At 33.0% G+C, this 21650-nt stretch overlaps 1 protein-coding gene across 1 annotated transcript; it reads right to left on the minus strand.

Annotated features, from left to right (window-relative positions):
* Positions 1 to 1900: 1900 nt before the first annotated feature.
* On the minus strand, positions 1901 to 2990 carry LOC133337701 (uncharacterized; the record flags this gene model as incomplete). Its single annotated transcript, XM_061545910.1, has 2 exons — positions 2972 to 2990; positions 1901 to 2719 (listed from the first exon to the last, which is right to left on the minus strand). Coding segments are annotated over exons 1-2 (838 nt in total), but the record flags the coding sequence as incomplete, so codon positions are not given.
* Between the last annotated feature and the right edge of the window lie 18660 nt (positions 2991 to 21650).

The following is a 21650-nucleotide window of genomic DNA, read 5'->3' on the forward strand; positions in this document are numbered from 1 at the left end:
TAGCAAATTCGGATGTAAAATGTGATTAGAATCTTCAAATACCAAAGTTCGTGTGGACCCATTATAATAGTTGATGATAATTAGTTTCATACTTATATGTAAAGAATTCGTTTAAATCGACCGGTTCCATAAGTGTAAACCAGTAAGGAAAGTAGTAAAGTCGGTCGGGGCCGACTATATGATACCCTTTACCACTTTGGGTATATCCAACAGATGGAATCCTAACAGACGTCGCATTTTTGAAGGACAATTAACATGAAATTAAACATGTCATTCTGAAACCTATACTAAATTTTGGTCAGATATAGAGTTGTTTCTTACAATGCACTATGGCCGAAATCGCGATTTTCGCGGCATAAAATATTTCTCGACAAGCCAGCTTCACTAAATTTGGTATGCAGAGTTATAAAGGTAAAAAAAATAATTTCAGAAAAAATGGACGGGCCACACCCCTTTTTTCACAAACTAATGACAAAAAGTCTTCCTTACGAGCCAGCTTCACTGAATTTGGTATGCAGAGTTATAAAGGTAAACAAAATAATTTCAGAAAAAATGGGCGGGTCACGCCCCTTTCTTACAAAGTAATGACAAAAAGTCCTTCCCGATAAGCACACTTTACCAAATTTGTAATGATGAAAAATAGATTTGAAAGCACTTCCCGATTATATGGACTTTTATTTAAAAATTTGCATGAGAAAAACAAGTAAAGGTATCAAGAAATTAATATATTTATAATGTATATATATTTTTAAAAGGAATAGGGCTTAATTAATCACGGAATGTTTCTTCATTTTCTTCCGTTTCTAATTCCAATGAATAATTATTAAACGATTCTAAGGTTTCATCAGAATCAGAAGTATAATCGTACCTGGAAGCTTGTTGAGATGTTGAAGGTAAAAGCAGTTCTGGCGATATTTCTGGGATTTTAAAAAGATGAATGACTTCTCGAGGAAATGGAAGCTTTTTTGAACTATTTGAACGTTCTTTTAAAAATAAATTTGATATATAAGGATCAGAGTTATCCATAGCTCTATGAAACATGTCAAGTATGTTGTGCATTCTTGAATCCTTTCGAGCATGGCCAGCTCTGTCTTTTTTATAATATTTGTTTCGCGCTTCAGATGCATTTTCTGCAAGGCAACCTACGGGTACTACTGATACTCCAATTATTTGTGATGAATGGACTAAAATTTTGTGTAATGTGGCAGACATCGAGTACCATTCGTAGTTTTGGAAAAATATTTCACTAGTTTTAATACAATGAGCGCTAAACTTTTGAGAATCAATTTCAAATTCAGAGGAGAGGGCAATTAGGATTACGTGCAAACTTTTCAAAAAATCGACATTTATACCAGTAATAGATGCAAAAAGTTCCGTGCGAGAAAATGCTCTTCTAGCTGTGTTGCCATCGATGGTGTTTCCAGTGCCATTTGCTTTCGGCTTATCGACATGAAGGCCCATTTGAAGCAAAAACTCTCTTTGAATTTTTTGTTTCTTTTTTAAAAGGATTCTTTTCTCTTCTGCTCCGCGAACTTGCCATTTTTTCAAATCAAGCTTGTATGAAAGTTTTAAAACAAACTCGAAACATTCCCGTCTATTAATGTCATATATAAATTATAGTTGAATTTAATTTGTTTCCCATTACTTAATATGTATTGTAGTGGTTCCAACTTCTTAATCTGATTATTTATGTTGTGATTTTCGGATATAATGTGTGTTTTTGTTTCTTTAACAAACTCCACTTTTAAAGGTCTACAAAAGCGTACTGACTGGGGCGTACGGTTAACCCAAATATTATCACCTGCTGATGAAATTATTTTTATTGGTATGACTGATGTGACAAAAAGGGACTGGTCGAAACATTCCGAAGCATTTTGCAAAAATTTTTTTTTAAACAAGCTGTGACCGGTAGAGCCATCAAAACCGTAGCTTAAAACTAGGACCGAGTCTTCAACATCCATTGTACACAATACTTCATCTTGATATTGAAGAATTCTTCTAGCTGTGTGGTCTAATAAATTTTGCATCGATACTTGCACAGAGTTTTCATTCGCTTTGATTTCATCCGGTCTACATTTCAATTTGCTCTTAAAAACATTATCATAAGTCGGGTAAATAATACAATAATGTTTTAAATTTAATTGACGCATATTTTTGTACTGTTGTTTAGTTAATCCGTTTTTTAACAAAAACGTCAGAGCGTCTTCAGGTGATATTGGTGTAACTTCTTTATGGCTAGTATTAAGAACTTTTCGAATTTTGGATGGTCGGTTTGGAGATATAACAACTTGTTGTAGGACAAATGTCAAATCCGCTGAGTGCGATTTTTTGGCAGATATAGAGGCAGCATGAACTAATAGTTGCGTATTGTCTCCTTGTTGGAAAGCTAATTCGGAAGCTAATCTCCTTTTATTTCTTTCGCCGCTATCAACATAGGTAGTTTTTGGACGACCGATAACATTGATATTTTTCGGTACAAATAAAATTGTTTCTCGACCCAACCAATCCTTATTATATTTTCTAAATCCTTTCTCATTTCTGCATTGTCTATCCCATTGTCGTTTAATAAAAATAGATAAATTCCGTGATTTAGTACAAATTAATTTACTTAAATCAGAATCAACTTCGTATGGAATTTTTCCTTTTATGTAATTCGATACATTCCTCTTATTTCTCAACCAAAACTCAAATATTTCGGAATTTTTGAATCTGAGTATTTCTGCAAAAAGATGAATAATTCATTCGTTAGCAGTCATTAGCAGACACTTTCAGCATGACATAAAACTAGAGTTTTCTACGAACAATCACATATAAAAAGTTCCCGTAACACTTTGTTACATTTTTAGTTTTACTCCACGAAAAATTAAAAAACTCTAAAAAATTTCACACAAAAAATTCGCATAGAACACACGAAACTACGCACGAAATACGAACATTTAGCAAAGTGTATTTATATAGTAAAAGTACTCACCTCGAGTATTAGAATTCATATTTACAAAGTTTTTTTTTACAAAAATTTATTTTTAAAAAAAACAGCTTTTAATTTTACCAAACAAATTGCTGATTCACTTGTAATTACACGTGTTAGAGGTTATGTAAACATTAACAGCTGTTTGTGCGTAAACAGGGTTGCCAATAGTAATTTTTGTTTTTGATTTATTCTTATCAATATGTTGTGTATTGAATGCTGTCAATTTTTTTTAAATTGTAATGTTGAAAAATTGACTTTTTGCCGCCAAAATCGTGATTTCAGCCATAGTGCAATGGGACAAAATTATGTAAATAAATTTAAAGCAAAAGATAGAAATCTAAACCGATTTCATCTAAACTTGTCAAATGTTAGGTTACACTTATTTCAGTATGTTTTGTGCATTCGGCCACATTTTGAGTTCTTCATTAACTTATAAATCCAAATTTCGTGCAAATCGAAGGATGTATAGGGACTTTGGTGCACTATTTACCTAAAATCGGACGAAAATATATATGGGAGCTATATCCAAATCTAAGCCGATTTTCACGAAACTTTACTATCGTTCTAATTCAGTACGCTGTGCCAAATTTCGTGCAAATCAAAAGACATATAGGGACTTTGGTACATTATATACATTAAATCGGACGAAAATATATATGGGAGCTATATCTAAATCTGAATCGATTTTCAGGAAATTTAACACACATCGTTCTAGACTTAATTCAGTAAGCTATCCCAAATTTCGTGAAACTCGAAGGATATATAGGGACTTAAGTGCACCATTTACATGAAATCGGACGAAACTATATATGGGAGCTATATCTAAATCTGAACCGATTTTTTCCCAATTTCAATACGGTTCGTCCTTGGACCAAAAAAGTGAACTGTGCCAAATTTCATCCAAATCGGATCACAAATACGACCTCTACTTTGTTAACAATATACATGGACGGACGGACAGACGGACATGCATAAATCGACTTAAAAAGTGATTTTATGAATATTCTCAAAAGGAACCACGTGTCTAACTCGTTTCCTTTTGCCTGTTACAAACATATGCACAATGACATAATACCCTGTACCACAGTGTGTTGAAGGGTATAAATACTTTCCATTTCATATATGTAGAGTGCATTTAAAATATATACAATTGGTAGTCTCCATAAATTGGGGCTATGCCAAAACATGGATCTATAATATAAATTGTCTGCCATGAGGTATATTATCGAAGAAGAAATTTGGAAAGACTTGAACGATTTTAAATTTTGTAAGACCTGTGTGTCATTTTTTTGTCGCCGTTAATTCAGTGAAAAGGCGATAGAAAAGGACAATTACTTGAAATGGCAGAAGGATTGGTACCTAATGAGAATCGGTTCAAAAATCTCCCAAAATACTTGAATATTGGTGATCTGTACTATCTAAAAATAATCGACCAACATCCATCAAACATATAGCACACCATCGAACTTGACCTGCCTTCGGATGATCCATATAATTTTATCCATTGTTACAATAGTCCGATTGAGATGACATTTTGAATATCGTACCAGATTGACCAAAATCGAATATAATTTAGATTAGTTCTAATATATATTTTTGTCGGATTTATGTAATTGGTGTACTAAAATCCCAAGGTTTATCTTATATATACGAAATTTGTATATCGTGCCACATTAGGATTTAATAAATAATAGTGCACCAAAGACCCAATCATTCCATCAGAATTCCCATATAGCAAATTATAGCCATTTCGATGAAGAAATTTGGCTTAGAAATTATTTGGAGGTGGCTATATCAAATCTTGGATCGCAAAAATCCGTGTTTATCCTCCAATGTAACCACTACAGAAAATGGAGCGAAAACTTTCAAAATTCTGACGAAAGGCCGCTACCTTTATGTGGGAGCTAATTTTCTCTATATATGTATGAAGTACATAGCGAATTACAAGCACATCTGTGGGAATATGCGACTAAAGTCTTAAAAATACCGAAAAGGGGACTGTTATGTGGGTGCTAAAACGATATTAAACATTATTGGTAGAAAGACCGGGTGTCCCCCATGAAAACATGAAAAATCGAACTAACGACAATACATTTGAAAAACTTGCACAAATCTCCACAATACCGAAAATTGGGGTAGGAAGATGTTTTACGCAGTAAGTACCCAAAATAGTAAATTACAGTTTATTGAAAGTATACCCACAGGCTTTAAAATACTGAGATATATCCCATTTCCAATACTAATTTTTGTAGGAGCTTTATTATAAACATTGCGAGCTCTATCGTGACTTCAACAGGCGGACCGGCCATGGCTAAATCGACATAGAATTTTATTTTGATGAAGAATACATATACTTTATGGTGTGTTGCAAGAAGAACGACAAATTTAATATATAGCATTTCCACATTAAATGAAACCTTTTACAAATTAAATGAACCCTTTTCCAAATTAAATGAAACCTTTTCCAAATTAAATGAAACCTTTTCCAAATTAAATGAAACCTTTTCCAAATTAAATGAAACCTTTTCCACTTGAAATGAAACCTTTTACAAATAGAATGAAACCTTTTCCAATTGAAATGAAACCTTTTACAAATAGAATGAAACTTTTTCCAAATTAAATGAAACCTTTATTCTTATATAAGGAAATATAATATTTGCAGTAATTTTAAACCAATATTTGAAAATTAAATCAAAGAATATTAACAAATATAATTGTATGGCTATATAATTAACAAAAATATTCTTTAATTCGGTGTGTTTTCATTTAATATCTTTACTACATAAAACTAAATAAATAGTAATACAAACTGGGGTATTTCTTGACATTTTAATAAATAAATATTTAAGAACAAAAATTGAATACCCGGTCCTAAATGCGAAATACATATTTGACTTAATAAATTGTTGATGATAAGGTAACTGCTTATCTTAATGAAGGGGTTCCCGACTTGCAGTCTTGTGGGATTTTCAAAACCATGTCCATAACGTAGTTAGAACAATCTTGCCGAGTAAGCTTTTGAATACTTCGCTCGATTACATCAACAATGTTATGTTCCATTGAAACGTCACACAGCTCAGCTCTTGGACATAATTTTATTTTTGAAAATGCATTTTCGATTGGATTTAGCATTGGAGAATAAGGCGGTAAGAATTTAAGGTTGCATCTTTTGGATTCGATCAAATTTTTTATGTCATGTCGCTTGTGTATTTGAGCGTTATTTTCCAACTCTGGATTGATTTTCTCAAAAAAAAAAAAAAAAAAAATCTATAAATAATTTAAATCTGTCTGCATTGACACTGGAATTAGAAACGATTGTGTGATGTACAACTCCCGCGTTGTTTATTGCTGCAATTATAGTGACATTACGACCTCTGACCGTAGGCAACACAATGTGTGCTCTTGTTCCTTGTCTTGAACGGGCTTGGGTTCTTCGTATGTGAAGATTAAATCCACACTCATCAATGAATATAAATTTTTCTCCTTGTTGGGGTATCCATTTTGTAAAGTCTTGAGCATATTTTTGTCTCAAGCCTAATGTTCTGGAGTCATTCTTTCGTTCTATTTCAATAGAGGCCATCTTAAACGTAATTTTTAATTTCCGTAATCCATATTCTATGCAGCTTGTGGAAATATTTATATCATTTTCTCTCAACAGTTTAGTTTTTATGGCTTTGAGGGTAATTCCAGGTTGACTTTCTATATAGAACTCGATCAGACTTAAAACTTGTGGTGTCAACAACTTAATTCTATTTCCTCCACGCTTATTTTCCTTCAATGTTCCAAAATTTTGTTTGTAATTACTTCACATTGTCGAGAGTTTACTGTTTTGGATGTTCACATTATCGAGAGTTCACTGTATTTAAAAATAGCCACGTTTAAAATAAATGCGAACCTGATTTTAGCTCGGCAAGCTCTGATAATTGGGAACCTGAGGAAGAATCAATATCCTCGCCAAGCATTGCAAGTGGAAATGATCCAGAACCTACCGAAGCTACATCTACAAGACCCCGAAACAAATTGGGTCAGTATAACAAAATAACAAAATGCATGAAATTGTTATTATTTAAATTCTATGAAGAGGGGAGAACCATTTCCGAGGCTGCAAATTTAACCTGCATAAACATAAATTCCGAAAAAACATTTATAAGAAGATACAAAACAATTTTGGAACATTGAAGGAAAATAAGCGTGGAGGAAATAGAATTAAGTTGTTGACACCACAAGTTTTAAGTCTGATCAAGTTCTATATAGAAAGTCAACCTGGAATCCTAATTCCAGTGTCAATGCAGACAGATTTAAATTATTTATAGAAATTTTTTTTGAGAAAATCAATCCAGAGTTGGAAAATAACGCTCAAATACACAATGGACATGACATAAAATATTGGATAGAATCCAAAAGATGCAACCTTAAATTCTTACCGCTTTATTCTCCAATGCTAAAGATGGTTCTAACTACTTTATGGACATGGTTTTGAAAATCCCACAAGCTGCAAGTCGGGATCCCCTTCATTAAGATAAGCAGTTAACTTATCATCAACAATTTATTAAGTCAAATATGTATTTCGCATTTAGGACCGGGTATTCAATTCTTGTTCTTAAATATTTATTTATTAAAATGTCAAGAAATACCCCAGTTTGTATTACTATTTATTTAGTTTTATGTAGTAAAGATATTAAATGAAATCACACCGAATTAAAGAATATTTATGTTAATTACATAGCCATACAATTATATTTGTTAATATTCTTTGATTTAATTTTCAAATATTGGTTTAAAATTACTGCAAATATTATATTTCCTTATATAAGAATAAAGGTTTCATTTAATTTGGAAAAAGTTTCATTCTATTTGTAAAAGGTTTCATTTCAATTGGAAAAGGTTTCATTCTATTTGTAAAAGGTTTCATTTCAAGTGGAAAAGGTTTCATTTAATTTGGAAAAGGTTTCATTTAATTTGGAAAAGGTTTCATTTAATTTGGAAAAGGTTTCATTTAATTTGGAAAAGGGTTCATTTAATTTGGAAAAGGTTTCATTTAATGTGGAAATGCTATATATCCCAACAATTTAACAAAATTTCTTCTTAAACCGAACGAGTAGCGTTCTCCAAGATTAGTAATTATATTTCTCCTACTCAATCTATATCAGATTCGTCACACAATAAAATTAATTAGCTTAATAAATTCCAGTCACATTTATTTCTTCACAGTATTGGTCACACAGACCATTTACAATGGGACACGTATTCATCCGCAGAATAAGTATTTCAATTGATACACCATTATCGATGTATTGCAAAGTGACATTTAAATCAAACAAAAAGAACAACAATCGACAAACATTTACTCTACAATTAAAATTAAATGTCCTTTGTGATAAAATCTTCAATAATCTTCTTTCAAAAACAGCATTAAGTGTTAAATGTCACAATCTAAGGCTAAATAGGAAATAATACTTAAATTTCTATTAAACACAATAGCATTAAACATTAAATGCCTTTATGTACATATTTTTTATTTGTCTACCATCATTAGTAGGCAGTTTCTGATTTTGCTGCTTTAAGCCGGAAAAACGTAAGGAAGTACATATAACACATAGCTAAGGATTTTAGCACATAAAATAGGCATTTCATTATAGCAATTTGTGTCAATGTCATTGTTGTTTCCTTTATATGCCAACACGTACGTGTGGGCATACACCTACACATATAAATGCACACATGTGTCTATAGATGTTTGTGTATGGGGATAAAAACCAGAGAATTACCTTAAGGCTCTGAAATAAATACAAGAAAAAACATAAACATCAGCATTCACGTCTAACACAAACCACTGTATAATATACTATGTACTTCATTAGTGAATACATTTTTGGCAGATTTCCAAATCCCAGTGTGATGATAAGCATTGATTTAAATCACAAAAAAAAAAAATTAAAACAAATTCTTGTAAATCTTCATAGAATACTTTCTAGAATAAGTGCTATAAAGGTCTTTTAAATATAGAAGACCTACTAATATTTAATGGTGTATCCGTTTGTTCCAAAGGGGTTATACTTTTGGGATTCCAGGTTGTAGGAGGCTTCATTGTACCGATCCATGTCTTGACACAGCCCGCGATATTTTGAAGGCTTTAACGCATTTTCCAACAACTTTGGTGTAAATTTAAATACGGATTATTGGACGGTGAAAAATATCTTTAGAGAAAATTTAATAAACTGGTCCAAGTTTGGCAAAGCCCATATGTAAAGGCCCTCTTACTGAACTTTTAAAACATTCTTAAAATTGATTGTTCTTACTAGGCCTAGGCACATGGGATATGAAACTAAGAAGTAAAAATAGGGGACAAGTCAGAATATTGACAATTTATGGAACAAGTATTAGAGGGAATCGATCGATTAGGAATCGATCTAGATTTATACTTTTCACATCAATACATTCTTGGGGGAGGAGTGGATTGATAGACTGTATTATTTGATGTAATTAGGACTCTGTAAAAATATTAAAATATACCAAATTTGAATCAAAATTGATACTGTATTGTTATCGCAAGACATTTTCAAAAATGTTCATGCTCTATTGGGGATGTAGTAACAATCCCATTTTCGACTGGAAAGAATGCTAGACAGGGGTATTACGACGCATTATAAGATATTAAAAAATTGACACATATTAACCCTTTGCTTTAGAGGTATCTAATAATCCTCACCTTCGAACATGACCTAGTTTTGGTAATATTATGTTTTGTAAAGTTTGTATCAAAACGGGTAAATACATATGACCATTTGTAGGAGAGGTGCCAGAAGGAATGGTCTGGTATTCACTATCTTTGAATTTGATTTAGGTATGGAAGAAAAATTAAGTTATGCAAAGTTTGGAGTGTTATCGGTCGCACCAACGAGCTTACATGCATTTACCAGCCGGACAGATATTTTAAGTGAAAAAGTTTCAAATAGTGTTGACGAATGAAATATATCCTCAGGATTTGGTTTGCGAAGGTCTACGGATTAAAACACAGCATGATAGATGTCAAACAACGGCTATAATTGGCTTTAACATGACAAAGCCCAGGCTGCAAAGTTTGGATCAAACTACACATTCCAATATCTTAATATTGGATTAACAATTTTTAAAATGTTGACACTTTGTGGGGCAGGTACCAGAAGAAGTGGGCCAACGGGTCCCATATTCAATCTTGATCTATGTAAGGTAAATATATTACCATGTGTATGCCCATGGATGTAATCGGATTTCAAACTATTGTAACGAAATGTGATATACAAAGAGAATCCGAAATACAAATTTACGGCCAAGTTGGTTAGAAAACATGCCCAAAATCCCAAAAAAGGGATTAGTGAGGTGCGGTTTTAAGGGGGCCACCCTAAAACTTGGGTCAATATTAATTTTTTGTGCGGAGATGTGCTATGCAATGAGAACCCAAAATACCAAATTATCCCCCAAATCCCCTACCAAATCCCCTAAATATCGAGTATTGAGACGCATAAATAGGCATAGCATTTTATTCTGATCAGGAATATAGATACTTTATGATAATCTTATTTAAAATGGATCTATGCGTATGAACCCGTAGCAAAGCAGCAAAGTTGTTCATGGCTAAAACGCTTCAAACCAAATGATCGCATATTATTTAGGCATTTTATCATTCCGTTTGACATATTAATAATTTCATTGGACGGCATAATTTTCGTATGTATTCTATAGAGAAAACGTCTTATTCTTTAAACTAAAGACGTTATTCAGGCTTATAAATGGAAGACTTGTTACTGCTGATTTTATGTAAGTCTTTTATTGGCGTAACATTTTATGTATATGCTCCATATACTGACAGAGAGAAGAAGGTATACAGAAGATACCTTCTATCATAAGAACGTCGGTATAGGGGCAATATTGCCAATTTGTATACCGTTCACCACACTGTGGTACAGGGTATTATGTCTCTCTGCATATGTTTGTAACAAGCAAAAGGAAACGAGATAGACACCTGGTTCCTTTTGAGACTATTCATAGAATCTGAGTCGTTTTGTGCATGTCCGTCCGTCCATGATAAATTGTGAACAAAGAACAGTTCGCATTTATGATCCGAATTGGATGACATTTGGCACAGCTCATTAATTTTGGCCCAAGGACGAACCCCATTGAAATTGGGAAAAATCGGTTCAGATTTAGATATAGCTCCCATATATTTTTCGTCCGATTTAATGTAAATAGTGCAGCAAAGACCCTTTATATATTTCGATTTCCACGAAATTTGGCATCGCGTATTGATTTGAGCCTAGAAAATCGGTTCAGATTTAGGTATAGCTCCCTTATATGTTTTCGTCCGATTTTACGGAGTTTGGCATAGCGTACTGAATTAAGTTTATAATGCTGTGTGTTAAGTTTCGTGAATATCGGTTCGGATTTAGATATAGGTCCCATATGTATTTTCTTCCGATTTTATGTAATTGTTGCCCCGATTTTTATACCTTCACCACATTGTGGTACAGGGTATTATGTCTTTGTGCATATGTTTGTAGCAGGCCTAAATAATCGAGATAGACCCATGATTCCTTTTGAGAATATGCATAGAATCACTTTCTGAGTCGATTTATGCATGTCCGTCTGTCCGTCCGTCCATGTATTTTTGTTAACAAAGTACAGGTCGCATTTATGATCCGATCTGGATGAAATTTGGCACAGGTCACTTAATTGGCCCAAGGACGAACACTATTGGAGAAAATCGGTTCAGATTTAGATATAACTCTCATATATATTTTCGTCCCATTTTAATTTATTGATGTGGTCCGATTGAGACAACATTTTGCACAGAGTATTGAATTAGGTCTAGATAGTTATATGCCAAGGTTTGTTGAAATCGGTTCGGATTTAGATATAGCTCCCATATATAGTTTCGTCCGATTTAAAGTAAATTGTGCACCAAACTCTTAATATTGCTCCGATTGAAGCAAAATTTTGCACAGAGTATTGAATTAGGTCCCGACTGATGTATGCGAAATTTCTATATCTACAGGATATTGTAGATATTAACATGTCTTGCATGTACCCATAGTGGTGAAGGGTATCATATAGTCGGCCCCATCCGACTTTTGAACTTTCCTTACTGGTTTTGATTCGCACGGAATTTAGCATAGCTAGAATGAAACAAGCTAAGTTTCGAAAAAAAATGGGTTAATATTTAGATATAGCTATGGATTGATAGTATGGATTGATGTTAGTCGGTTCACATATCTAAGTTCGTCCAATTTTATATCAATGAACATTGATATAAAAACAGGCGACGCTTGTCAGAATACACCACCAATATACCTAAAGTGGTGAAGGGTATCATATAGTCGGCCCCGTTCGACTTTACTACTTTCCTTACTGGCTTAACATAGTTGAAGCCGAGGTTCATCCCTTTATAACTTGTGAATTATCAATTAATATAAGAAAAATTGAATAGTTTTGACCTCCAAAGTTTATTTTCGTGAAAGCTGTGTCTACGTTAATGTAAAAATGCGCAACAACGTGGTGAGGCAACCCAGGTTTTATATGTTTTTTCTTAATTTGTGGCTTAGCCATTAATTTCACAGCCTTTGTGCCAAAGTAAAAGTAAAAGCCTACAAAATGAGGATTACGTCCCTTACATATCGTTTTTCGAAAATTTATCTGGTTCTATCTTTAAATTATGCTGACATTTAAAGCGCGATTTTGGGTGTTTTTTGAATTGTTCTTCTAGTCTCAATGCGCAATCAGGAAATTGAAACACATAAATTATAGGATTGTTGTACTCGCGAATATACTCTTCAGAGTGATACTCTTCTGAAGGTAGACATTTCAATTTTCATGCAGTCAGTAAGCTTTTTTACGTTCCAGATAAAACAAAATCTTCTTCGTGAAAGTCCATCTACTAGAACGGCGACAATTTGGCAAAAAATGTTTTTAAAAATACCGCGGATTTAATTGCATTTTCTGTGAATCATTTCCGTTTCAATAAATGACCTGATACGGATTTTGAACTTTTGCGGAAACAGAATAAAAAACTACACCCAAGTTATCTCAAAACCAGTAAGGAAAATGGTAAAGTCGGACTGGTGCCCCATTTACCTTAAATCGAAAGAAAATATATATGGAAGCTATATCTAAATCTGGACCGATTTTCACGAAACTTAGCACACATGCATAGAGACACAATACCCTGTACCACAGTGTGGTGAAGGGTTTAAATAGTGTGAGCTGGGTCATCCATGGTTCTTAATGGACCGCATTGAAATATGTATAGATCGACGTATTTTCTTAGGATGCACATTTTTAAATTAATTCTTAAGTGGAAATATGTCACAATATATTGAAAATAATAACGTAGTCTCCTATATTTTTCTCATATTTCACGAATGTGCAACTTTTTCTCGGTTCTTGGTCAATACCATAAACGGTGTAATTGTAAGATTTTTTCGTATACCTAAAATTAAAATATCGATGACTTTTGCACGGAATATTAAAAAATTGGAAATATTGAACATAGATATTTTATAAATAACTTCAAAATGACAGTAGGGGTTCTTACATAGATGGTGTTGTATAGACAGGCTTTCTATAGATAATAAATGTTTTGCAAAAGAAAATCCAAAATTTTGTTCGCAACAGAAAATTGTCCTTTAACAGAAATGCCAACCACCACTATTACTTGGACGTCTGTCTGGTGCTGACATTTTATTCAGTTTTCTTTGATTATGGGATATCCGGTTCATTGCTTTACACCATGCTGAGGTAAGCAATATAAAATAATTCGTTGGTCTACCCAAAAGCACTGGTACACAAACCCATACCCAGACCAAATCAACCCACCCATAAAAAAGAAGAGAACAATAAAACAGGATCAAAAATATCACAACTTTTCTTTTTCTAGATGATTAATGATGAACTGGATGGAGCTTTTGTCAAAATGTACGTGTTGTGGCGTTGGCGGTCAGTGGGATGTAACTTTTGTCTGGAACATGACCTTAAATTTCATGAAACAAGGACATTCCAACAAAATAAAACCGAAACGATAAAATGAGAACAACATCGAAAGGGATGAAAAATTGTCCTTCGATAAAATATCAACAGTTATTGGACAATCTTAAATGTTGTTGCTGTGTTGGTATTTTAACTGGTTTGGTTAAATTTTTTTATGGGATAACAATGATTTATTTTCTTTAAATTGTTGCCTTTGTAATTGTGCTTATCATTTTTTTAGGGGATAGAAAAAAGGAATGTGGACTCATTCAAAAGTAAAGTTTCAACAATAAAAGGGAAAGTGCAAAAGGTCACCAGGGACACAATAAATTAAACTTCTAAAAGTTATATCGTTAGTAAAGTTTGAAATAACATATACAAGTACATAGATTTTCCAGGGATAAAAATCAATATTCAATACGAAGGGGTTTCATTCAATGAAACCTGAATATTTGTGGTTTTGACACTTTAATAAAGGACCTTTTTTCCATAGAAGGTCTTCAGTCTTTAAAACATCGACACGGTCTTAAGTTTCGGATTACCATTTTTATGTATTTTGCAATGTTATTGAAATTAAGGGAATATGAAAATATGAAAACTTTCTGATAAATTTATCTGTTCAGTAGAACTTCAGTTTTTATACCATTCACCATTAGGACGAAGTATATTTTAATGTTGTTTTTTATTTGCAACAAGTGGAAACGTGGTTAAGATCGAACTTTTTATATCCTCCACATTAACAATACCTATGAGATGGCTGAATCTTTATGTGGGGGCTATACCCAAAGATCGGCCGATATTTATTATTTTTATATCATGTTAAATTTGTCATTGCATTTGACTCCGTCAAAATAAAATTCTATGTCGATTTAGTAATGTCTGTCTGTGAGCCTGTCTTTTGAAAGTATATATTTGAGCTATATTAAAACCTTCGCGGCTGTGAACTTGTAGTAACTTCAATAGGCTGTACAAAATTTTGTCTCAATCGGGCAGTATTGTGCTCCATTTTCATATAGTTTTACTTTCTGACGGAAAAAATAAAAATCCCAAAAAGATTTTTATTTTTGACGGAAAAAATAAAAATCCCCAAAAGACTTTTATTTTTGACGAAAAAAATAAAATTCCCTAAAAGAGTTTTATTTTTAACGGAAGAAATAACAATCATTTTTAACAGTTAAAAATCAACGTTTATTTCTTCCGTTAAAAAATAAATAATTAAAGTGGATTGTTTTTATTTAGGCCACAAAATAACAATTATTTTTTACCTGATTTGATGTAACTAATAACCAGTGTTGCCAAAACTTTGTTGATAAAAAATGGTAGATTTTGTTTAAAAAAGTGCCAGAAAATGCTAAAATATTTAAAAAAGTGCCAAATAAAAGTGCTAAAAATTGTATAAGGGAAATTAGTAGAATTTGGTGAAATTTGATATTTTGAATCCTCATTAAGTACAAATTTCCCCACCAAAAATATCAATGTATGTTTGTGTTTCGGGGTAGGGCCTAGAGAACGAGATTTTTTGGGCGTCTGGCACGTTTTCCCATCGAATGGAATATAATTTGAAATTTTTATTTTAATGGTGTGTCAAATTTCCCCACCAGTGTTTTTGGGGTTTTGGAGAATGACATATATGCAGAAAACTGTCAAGGTGAAAGTTAGCACATAGTCCACATATAAAGTACTGCTCTATTTTCTTTACTTTGGAAATTTTAGACGTAGGGGAGAGGGGGCATCTTTGAACGTGGGGCACCTTTGAACAGCGCTCATAAAATCTTGGTTTAATATTTTTCCGACCCGCAACCACATTTTTGTATATGGCAATCTTGTTCTCTATATGCGTAAACCACTTTGGCTTGCTTTTTCAGTTGTCGAAAAATTCATTTATTCATTTGGTTGTAAGGGCGCAAAAGGAGTTTTTAACTTTTGGCTTCGATTTCTCAAAATTTCAAATAGACTAATAAGATTACGAAATTAACTGTATTTTTCACAATATTAATTTTTGTTTTAAGTCATTTTATGTTTTAATAACTTTTGATCTAAATTTTTTAAATTTTGAAAACTTCAGTAGTGTTTGGCGGGTTATTTGGGATACCATTTGTATTTTGTTTTTGCAAAATAGTCAGGCTTAATCCCAGTTTGTTGTTTTTATAAAAAACAACTATTTATTGAAAATTTTTTATATATATTTTAATGAATTAATGCATTTCTGACATGTATGAATAAAATACATACATATTTGAACATAAACACTGTAAAAAACCATGTCGTTCAAAAACATCAAAGCTGCCCCCCTGTGGGGCACTTTGAGTTCGTCCATTAAAACAGTAATAAAATATATTTATCAAGCTTATAGTATGTCATATGTATATTCATTTTAAAGGTTACATATGTACCTATTAGTTAAAATTTATAAAAAACAAAAATTGTAAAATAAAAAATTTTATAAGGCTTGAAAGCAAAAAGTGTTCAAAGGTGCCCCCCTCTCCCCTACGCTATGCCAAATTTAGAGCAAATCGAAGCATATATAGGGACTTTGGTGCACCATTTACCTAAAATCGAACGAAAATATATATGGGAGCTATATCTAAATCTTAACCGATTTTCAGGAAACTTAACATACATCAATCTAGACCTAATTCATTACGCTGTGCCAAATTTCGTGAAAATCGAAAGATATATATGGACTTTGATGCACCATTTACATTAAGGGAACCCCACCCATTCTCGAATTTAATTTTTAAATATTTTCAATGGACTGGTTTGTAACTTTGTTAAGGTTTGTAACTTTGCACATATATATTTTAAGATTTAAAAGAGAAGAAAAATAATTTACAAAAAATGTTTGTTATTGTTTTGTTGTTCTTTTTTGTAATTAAAGAAAAGTACTTACTTATTGATGGCGGGCATGATAACTCCTCACTCGAACATCGAAATCCGAAAATTCCAACGGTGTTAGAAAGAGTACATGACTGGCTCTCGTGTGAACTAGGATTATTGACTTCGCTCTAAAATTAAAAAAATTACGGATTTTTGAAAAAAATATTTTTGGAAAATTGCCGATTTTTGACCAAAAACCGAGTTAGAAAATAAGGAAGATCTTCACCGATTGGCTTTATCCTAGTTCATACGATAGCTATACACTCGCAGAGAAACGTGTAAAAATCTGGAATCGATTGGGTTATTCGTTTTTGAGTTATCGTGCCCGCCATTCCCAAAAGAGAAAAACGCGTTTAAAGTTTGAGAAGCCCTTTAGCCGTCGCTTGATGATGACACAATAAATCGGCTATATTTTCAAGAGTTCTTGAGATTTTCACTTGAAATTTTGTATGGACATTCTTGAATTAGTGTAGATTCGAATTAAATCAAAAAAATTTGACCCCGAGAATGGGGGGTCCCCTTAAATCGGACGAAAATAGTTATGGGAGCTATATCTAAATCTGAACCTATTTTTCCCAATTTCAATAGGGTTCGTTCTTGGGCCAAATAAATGAACTGTGCCAAATTCCATCCAATTCGAATCAAAAATGCGACCTGTACTTTGTTTACAATTTAACATGGACAGACAGAGTGACGGACATGCATAAATCGACTTAAAAAGTGATTCTATGCATGTTCTCAAAAGGAAACATGTGTCTATCTCGTTTCCTTTTGTCTGTTACAAACATATGCACAAAGACATAATACTCTGTACCACAGTGTGGTGAAGGGTATAAATATGTTTGCCAAACTTTTTTTACCCTCCACCATAATATGGAGGGTATATTAGATTTGTTTTTCCGTTTGTAACGCATCGAAAAAATCATTTCCGACCCTATAAAGTTTATATATTCTTGACCTGCGTAAAATTCTATGACGATCTAAGCATGTCCGCCATTCCATCTGTCTGTTGTAATCACTCTAGCGTCTAAAGTATTGAGATAGAACGCCAACATTTTGCATAGAGTCGACTTTTGTCTGCAGGCAGGTCAAGTTCGATGATGGGCTATATCGGTCCACGTTTAAGCATAGCTCCCATATAAGGGTACCCCCAAATTTTCAGTATTTTGGGGTTCTTGAGCGCGTTTTTTAACCGAATTCGCAGAAATTTGGTAAAATGAGTTCTTTTTGTATACCAAATTTTACCACTAAAAATTATTAATATAGGTCCACTTTTTCTGGTGGCCCCACATAACGGTACCTCCCAATTTTCAGTTTTTGGGGGGTTTTAACCGTATTTTTTCACCGAATTGGCTGTAATTTAGTACTTTTGGTTCTTATTCGATATCAAATCTCTGCACAAAAAATTATAAATATAGGTCCATTTTTTCGGGTAGCCCTCATATAAGGGTACCCCAAATTTTCGGTATCTTGGGGTTCTTGAGCCCGTTTTCAACCGAATTCGCTGAAATTTGGTACTTTGAATTCTTATTGCGTATCAAGTCTCTCCACAAAAAATTATAAATATAGGTCCATTTTTTCGGGTAGCCCTCATATAAGGGTACCCCCTATTTTCGGTATTTTGAGGTTCTTGAGCACATGTTTCAACCGAATTCGCTGTTATTTGGTATTTTGTAGTCGTATATGGTAACAAATCTCCCTACCAAAAATTATTAGTATTCACCCCCTATTAGGGGTAGTCCCCTTATATAAACATTTTAGGGTTATAAGATTTTAGGAAAACCCCCATTGAAATTGCTGAATTTTCTATTTGGTTTACAACAATCGATTGGAAGAATTGTCGTTATATCTATGTTGCCTATGTTTTCATTTCACAAATTTGTCAGTATTTCTATGGTGGAGGGTATCCAAAGTTTGGCCCGGCCGAACTTAACGCTTTTTTACTTGTTCGATTTAAGTCCATCTCTTGACATAACCCCATTATAAAGTGTAACGCGACCGATTATCGATACTCTGAAGTGACCATAATTTGGCATTCAGGATTCATGGTGAATAAAAAAATCCTTTCCAGAAAGTTTCCGATTTAGATTCACGATTTCCACATCACTCTCATACAAAGGCCCACTTAATCTGGTTTTTACACCCTTCGCCACACTCTTGTACAGGGTCTTTGTGCATATGTTTGTAACAGGCAAAAGGAAACGAGACACATGGTTCCTTTTGAGAATATGCATAGAATAACTTTTTAAGTCAATTTATGAATGTCCGTCCGTCTGTCTGTCCATGTTAAATTGTAAACAAAGTACAGGTCGCATTTATGAATCAAATTGGATGAAATTTGGCATAGGTCACTTATTTGGCCCAAGGACGAACCCTATTGAAATTGGGAAAAATAGATACAGATTTAGATATAGCTACAATATATAGTTTCGTCCGATTTTCAGCTAATGGTCCACCACAGGTCCAAAATATGGCCGACAAATTTTGCACAACCTACTGAAAAATTTTGCACAACCTACTGAAGTTAGTATAACCTAACGTGTGGATCGGTTCTGATTTTCATATATATGGCCTGTTGGCATAAAAGTTTGAGCAACGTCCTGTACGATATGGCCGATAGGCTCAAAACGTACTGAAGTTACAAAAATGAGCAGCACTGCATTTTGTAGAAATGCAGACATATTTTCGACCGACTTCATATTAATTGAGCACGAAATAATCAAGAGATATCCGTTTGAAATTTGCTTTAAATTGATTTATATAATTTGACTCATTGTAAACAAACGACTCAATAATGATGATCTAAATCGTCTCAATATTTAGTTCATCCAATTTCCTGTTGAATACACCCAAAGTGGTGAACGGTATCATAAAGTCGACCCCGTCCGACTTTACTACTTTCCTTACTGGTTCATTTTACAAAATAAACAACCTGCTAGCAGGCGATGCTGTAGCAACCATATGAAGTACCAGACAATTTTTTGGGAAAATATTAACACACTTCACTTGGTGAAGGTTCTAAAACGTTCTGACCAGCCGAACTTGAAGATTTTTTAATTGTTTATAGATGAACTGACAGTTTTTTATCATTGGAAAATCAAATTCATAGCGTGAAACATAGGGACAATTTAATGAGTCAATTTGAAATCAAAATAATACCCAAAGTTTTAACTAATTTCAGAAAAAAATAAAAGTGCTAGAAAAGGTGCTAGATAACTTTGTTTTGGTGCTAAACATGTTTGAAAAGTGCTAAATCTAGCACTAAAAGTGCTAAATTGGCAACACTGCTTATGACCGTTACGGTCCCTGCATAAAACCGGCCGAAACTATATATGGGTGCTATATATAAATCTAAACCAATTCCAACAAAACTTCGCATACATCTATCAGTACCTAATTCAGTACCCTGTGCAAAATTTTGTCTTAAACGTACCAATTTACATAAAATTAGACGAAATTATATATGAGAGTTATATCTAAATCTGAACCGATTTTCTCCACTTTCAACGGCGTTCGTTTTTGAGAATTTTGAATGGAATGGAACCACGTGGTAGAGGGTATAAAAGGTTTGGCCTTGTTTTCATTCATTTTGAACATACTCGTAGGATAGTCAATTTCCATATGTTTTTTTTCCATCTGAAAACCTTTTATTTTTATGGTATTGGTATACTAAAATGATAAAACATCTATGCCATCAAATGAGTCGTTTATTTTGAAAGAGGTTCAAGTCATTTTTTCATACATAGAGATATATGTATAAAGGTTTTGGTTTTATTTGTTTCAAAAAAAGAAAAAATAATAATCTATATACATATGTATGTATATAAAAATGAATTGCTGTTCGTTAGTCTCGCTAAAACTCGAGAACGGCTGAACGGATTTTTCTTATCTTAGTCTTAAAATATTCGTAGAGATTCAGGGAAGGTTTAAAAGGTGAGAAAAATTTAAAAATCGTGAAAAATTTGCAAAAAAGAAAAAATATTATGAAAAAAAATATTATGAAAAACAATGTTATGAAAAAATAAATATTCATTTGTCAAATATTGAAAATTTTCAAAATATTTTATTTTATTCAATTGGCATTGTAACGAAACTTTTTTTCTGAGAATGCAAAACAATAATTGAGATGAATTCGCGATCATTGTATGTACACGTTTTCCATAAAATTCACGTACATTTTGGAACAAATGCAAGGATGAAAATCTGAAGATTCAGAAAGAGTTCTGATTCTAAGACACGTGCCCTAGATTATTCTTCTTGAAAATAATAATAATAGGAACACAGTATCGAAAAAGGTGGATTACTATTACATGGGGGATATTTGAAACCTTGGGCGAACATAACATGGCAGCCAAATACCGAATATTAAGGGATGCCGTTAGATGGGGATATCCGAATACTTGAGTCAATATGGAAAATTCTAATTAGGGAGAATTTCTGTCCAATAAGTATCCCTAATATTATGTTTGCGAAAAAGAAATCCATTAGACCGGTGGAACGATCGAATTTTACAGGCATGTCGTAACATCGTCCAGGAGCTAAAAATTAAACCATTCACACAAAGCTGGATTCAAAAATAAGCTCAATGGTTGGGTGCCTCACCAATACCAATACCGCAATTTCAGAGCACTATCTTAAAGATTATTTAATATTGGGCTATCGTTATGTGAATTATACATCAACAATATTGCTATGCAAGACAACGTTTGCCGGGCCGGCAATGTTGAATGTTGAAGTGTTCGTGGATGTTCAGGGAAGGTTTAAAAGGTGAGAAAAATTTGAAAATCGCGAAAAATTTGCAAAA

Source organism: Musca vetustissima, unplaced genomic scaffold (genome assembly GCF_032173495.1).
Source record: "Musca vetustissima isolate MV318-11 ecotype Yass unplaced genomic scaffold, APGP_CSIRO_Mvet_v1 utg7682, whole genome shotgun sequence".
Lineage (NCBI taxonomy): Eukaryota > Metazoa > Arthropoda > Insecta > Diptera > Muscidae > Musca > Musca vetustissima.